Source organism: Cebus imitator, unplaced genomic scaffold, assembly GCF_001604975.1.
Source record: "Cebus imitator isolate Cc_AM_T3 unplaced genomic scaffold, Cebus_imitator-1.0 Scaffold199, whole genome shotgun sequence".
Classification (NCBI taxonomy): domain Eukaryota; kingdom Metazoa; phylum Chordata; class Mammalia; order Primates; family Cebidae; genus Cebus; species Cebus imitator.
In genome coordinates, this window is record NW_016107514.1 from 4,568,220 (window position 1) to 4,573,314 (window position 5,095).

Sequence of the window (5,095 nt, forward strand, 5' to 3'; positions counted from 1 at the left end):
AAAAAAAAAAAAAAAAAAAGAGCAGTGAACTTCAGTTCTTTTGTCAGTGAATTGGGAATTTTTAAAGTTGAAGGAAATAATGTATATATAATTGATAAACGTTTCAAATCTTTTTTAAAAAGTGTGATATTTTGAAGTTCTTATCAAAGAATATACAATCTTAATTTTTAAATATATTCTGTTGCTCTGAATTTTGAAAACAAATAGAAATCTTTTTATTTTCATAAAGCTTTTTTAAATGTAAGAAATAATTATTACAATAATGTTCTATTTATGCAGGTGGATGGAAAACACAGAAAGAAAAACTCAGTGTTTGAAAGACTTCAAATTGATATTCAACACTTGTGTTTGAGTAAGCTGTGTAACTTTCCATTGCTCTACAAATAAGTCATAGTTGTTTCAAACTCTGAGGGTTGCTTAGAAATCCAATCATGCAGAACAGTGCTTCAGGGAAAATAGTAAATCAATCCATTGTTAATATAGAATGTTTTATATAATGTTTAAATAGATATAAATTGAATTAAGGTTGAAAATTTGTTTAATTTTCAGTATCAAATGGAAATGAAGTATTAGGGAAGAGTTTAAAAGTTTTTATAATATGTACTTATGTTGTTTCTTTGTCCTGTTTAAATTAATATTAGGTCTGTTCAAACTATAAATTAGCCTTCTGCTTGCAGTTAACATTTCTTACCTAAACCAGTAAAGAAAATGAGATAGTTCTCTGCCTAGCTAATAGGTAAAAGATACTTCCTAGAATTTTAAATTGTACCAAAGAAAAGAAGTCATCACTGTGGTATTCACATTCCTTACACAAAACACACACACAGACACACACACACGAACACTCCTCAATCAATCTCTGTAGTGGCCTTTTTATACCTTTTCTATTTTTCAGATTATCCGAAGAAAATAATGCAAACATATCTTTGTAACCTCTTCCATTCACTAATTTTAATCCAACCATGAAAAGCAACCTAGCATTTGTATATAAATCACTGTATTTAAAATTATTTAACTGAATATATTAACTTCCTGATGTTATGAACCCTAAACAAGTTTGTATATTATATGTTGAGTTCTATAAAGTGAGAATTTTTTGTTTGAGCCTCTTTCAGGCTAAAATTCAGAGACTCTAATTAGTTATTTCTTTTGGAAAGCCACATTAATATGTAACCTAATTCTCATTTCCATTTCAGACAAGATTCCTGTGCTAAGAGAAGGAAAATTACCTGTGGTAGGAATTGGAAAGCATCTGTGTGGTGTGGCGACAGGTATGTGAACATACTAATAATGTTTACATTAATGCATTAAGTTTTGGCCTAACCTGCCCCAACCATATCAGTGGTCTCTTTTGAATAGATATCTTATGTTTATAATTCACTAATCTTTATAGAGCACTTTATAGGGCCCTGTGTTTTATTAGATGCATAGCATTCCTATTTATCTGCTCATTTTGGCCATTTTGCAAGATGAATTAAGAGTTTTGTATGTAAATACTGCATCACATTAGACCTTAAAGTTCTTTCTTTGGGCTATGTCTCAACCAGAAAAAGAAAATCAAACCATTTATGGAAACTGTATGATTCTATCCAGAAGCTACTGATTTTTTTAGAGTAGTTGCTTAGAAAGAACTCAGAAATTTCTCCCACTAGAAGACTATTGTGTTTCAGGATTCTGAGGGGAAAAAAAAAGTTAAACGTTAGACAAAAAAAAAAAATATGTAAGATGTCTTGTCTTAACACTTTGATCCATCAGATTTAGCATGGTAAAGTAGAAACAGCATGTGCTTTGGAATCAGATCGTCTAGCTTTCAGCTCTGTTGTATAACCTTGTCAAATTACTTAACCTTTCTGAGCTTTGGTTTCCTCATCTATAAAACAGAGATGTTAATATATTAATAATTTACTGGGTTGCATGTAAAATGTCTGACACATAATAGTGCTCAATAAATGTTAATTATTGTTACATCATCTCCTAACTTTTGCTAGTTTCATCATCTACCCATATGGGTAACTTGGATCATCCATAGATATTATTCATATTGGCTGGAAATGGCATTGAGTACTATATATTTGTGTTGGCCTTCATAGTTTTTAAGACTATAGTCATGTACCACATAACAATGATTTGGTCAACAATGGAATGCATGTATGACAGTGGTCCTGCAAAATTATATCATATTTTTACTGTATCTTTTCTGTATTTAGATACACAAATACTCACCTTTGTGTTACAGTTGCCTACAGTATTCAGTAACATGCTGTACAGGTTTGTAGCCTAGGAGCAATAGGCTATGCCATATATCCTAGGTGTGTAGTAGGCTACACTACACCATTTAGGTTTGTGTAGTACTCTCTGATGTTCCCACAGTGAAGAAATCACCTAATGCATTTCTCAAAACATACACCAATGGTTAAACGATGCATGACTGTACTTTCACATACTTTGTCTCATTTAAGCCTCATAAAAAAGTCTTCTAAAGTAAACCAGTTCCATCCTGGGGGAACTGGTTTTGATCTACAGTGGCCATTTCTCATGTTCCACATAACTTTTTTCCCCTGATTCACTGTATCTGAATCTTCCTTTCATCTCTGCTGCAGTTAAAATTCTGAAATTGTGTTTTACCCTTCTTGAGATTCTGTTTTCTTCTCTTTTGCGATACTTTTATTTCCTGGTTCTTCCCCTATATCTATGTCATTCCTTCTGTTTATTTCACAGTCCCCTTCCACTTCTGCCCTTTAAATGTTAATATTCAGGTCAGGCACAGTGCCTTATGCCTGGAAACCCAACACTGGGTTTCCCTTTTTCCTTGTCTTCCTTCCTTCCTTCCTTCCTCCCTCCCTCCCTCCCTCCCTCCCTCCCTCCCTCCCTCCCTCCCACTAAAATGTAAATGGAGGTGAATAGTTTTTTTATACAAGTAATTTTCTCAGCTAAGGTAGGAGAAGTGAGAGACAATTCAGTAGTTGGGTAAAAGTTCTTCAAATTGTAGATCTTAAACTTCAGATAGTTTTATTGGGAAGTAGGCTTTATGCAAAATAAATCATTAAAAAAATTGAGAAGATAGTAAGAAAAGAGCAAATTTGAACCAAGTTGATAATTCACGATAGAATTATTACAATATAAAGGTTTTTGCTGTTTTTATTGTTGGGTTTTTTAAAACAGTACTGCTTAATAAATGTAAAAAATATTTATTTTTAAAGATGATGTGGTTGGGGGGCCACATAATTGTGTTTGCAGATCTTGCATTACGATGTTTGGTTGAAACCTATGCTGCCAGTTTTGAGGAAAGGAATGAAGAACCTTTAGCCAAACGCATAAAGAATGATAAAACAGAAAAAGAAATTTACACTTTGGCCAAGGAAGGAAATGAAAAAAATGTCCCAGAGAAGTGGAACCCTGTGGCTGGCATTGTTATTGCACTCTGTTGTCACCACAGGTGTGATTGGAGACATTATGTGGGCAAAGAATATTTCAGGGCTCTAGGCCTTGGAGCAGTGGAATTCCACTATTTCCAGCGAATGAGTAGTTGGGCAACTTGTGGGATGCGGAAAACATCTTTGGAAGCCTCAAATATTACCACAAAGAGACAAGATAATCAAAATGATGATAGTGAAGAGCATGATGATGGAGGATACAGAATCACAGATGACGGTGCTGATAATTTGCCTGGGTAAGAGATGACTTTTGTAATGCAGGACACTAATAGAGAAATATTGTATTATTACTGTACTTTATTTTTGGACGACTATTATCAACAATTCATGAAAATGTATTTTATCATCTAATTTTAGAATAAGCTAAAATATAAATGTCTCTTATTGTGATCATAAATAAATGGGTTAGTTAACAGTCTCTCAATAAATAGAAGTGACAAAAATAATTTTTTATAAACTTTTGCAAAATTGTAACAATGTTTTGTGTGTGTTTATTCAATTTAGGCTTCTTAGTATTGAAGAAAAGAAGAAAATAGGGCATCTTTGTAAATTGCTGATTGACCAAGGTCGAATCCAGTATTTACAGCAGAAGGGATTCAGTCCTGCTTTGCAATACTATACAGACCCTCTGGTGTCTTTGGAAAATGTTTTGTTAACCGCTTTACCAAATCATTCTTCATCACCAGAAACAACTGCCTAATGGAAAAGAAATAGGAGCATCATCTGTCTTCCACCAAAAAAAATTTTTTAATTATATTTTTATATTCAAAATATATACTTTAAATAGCAGATAATATGAACTTTAAAAAATGCTGTGGCCTCATTAAACTTTGGTAATAGCTTTTCTTTTTACTGCAAAAGTCCAAACATTAGAGAATTCACCAAAGTAATCCTCTTTAGAAGGGCATCTTGAATTATATTACCCATCCGTATTTATGGAGATTGGTAAAGTAGTTGAACAGATGACTTGGTGATCTGAAACATACATAACATGTCAACACATAATTAGCATATTAACTTTCTATTTGCATTAATTTTGGAAATTTATTTTCCTTTGAATTTATTTAATATTTTTTATTTCTCAAGTTCAAGAGGTAGTGATCGATTGTTTGTAACAAGGGCGAATCTGAGAGTTTGACTTATATGTGGACATTTTCCCCTACAGATCTGGAAAGCGCAATTGTGATTTTCTCAAAGGCAAACAAATTCAGAGATGTTCACGATTAATTAATGAAGTCACCTTCCAATTTCCAGAGCCATACATGTATATATTGTCAGAATCTGTCTATGACAAAAACAAAACTGAAGAGCTGTTTTCAAAGAATAAAGATTTTTTCATTGGATAATTATCTAGTTAGAACTTCCAGAAAGATACTTACAAACATAATTCACAAATTAAATTTGAAATTTGAAATAACTTCTGAAGTTGATTAGCTATCTCATATCTTTTATCAGGTCATTTTTTACATATATAGGCACAAACAATAAGTATGTTTTCTGTTTGGGAAAATAATTTGGAATGAAGTAGAAATTAGGTAATGAAACCAAAAACCTTCTTAAATTTAGGCCTTATTTAACTCATGACTGGTTTCTATGCACAAGCAAATATTAAACCAAACATATGGTAGGACTGTTATTCTCTTCTGCATCTTTTTTTTTTT

The 5,095-nt window shown here is 32.3% G+C and overlaps 2 protein-coding genes across 6 annotated transcripts in view; one reads left to right on the forward strand and one right to left on the reverse strand.

Moving 5' to 3' along the window:
* The window catches only part of TRMT13 (tRNA methyltransferase 13 homolog), a 14,477-nt gene extending 10,067 nt beyond the window's left edge, over positions 1-4,410 (forward strand). For all 3 annotated transcript variants that reach the window (XM_037745405.1, XM_017547626.2, XM_017547627.2), the window contains 4 exons: positions 280-352; positions 1,197-1,271; positions 3,238-3,670; positions 3,939-4,410. In XM_037745405.1, the coding sequence (XP_037601333.1) occupies positions 280-352; positions 1,197-1,271; positions 3,238-3,670; positions 3,939-4,134 (777 nt within the window). In that variant the 3' untranslated portion in view covers positions 4,135-4,410. The remainder of the gene's footprint in view (positions 1-279; positions 353-1,196; positions 1,272-3,237; positions 3,671-3,938) is intronic.
* The window catches only part of LRRC39 (leucine rich repeat containing 39), a 43,498-nt gene that overhangs the window by 8,719 nt on the left and 29,684 nt on the right, over positions 1-5,095 (reverse strand). Inside the window, exon 9 of one of the 3 annotated variants that reach the window (XM_017547643.2) lies at positions 3,714-4,130. The exons of 1 other annotated variant lie outside the window; for it this stretch is intronic. In XM_017547643.2, the coding sequence (XP_017403132.1) occupies positions 4,114-4,130 (17 nt within the window). In that variant the 3' untranslated portion in view covers positions 3,714-4,113. Of the gene's footprint in view, positions 1-3,713; positions 4,410-5,095 lie in introns of those variants that run through there. One more of the 3 variants, XM_017547640.2, reaches the window with a different exon arrangement.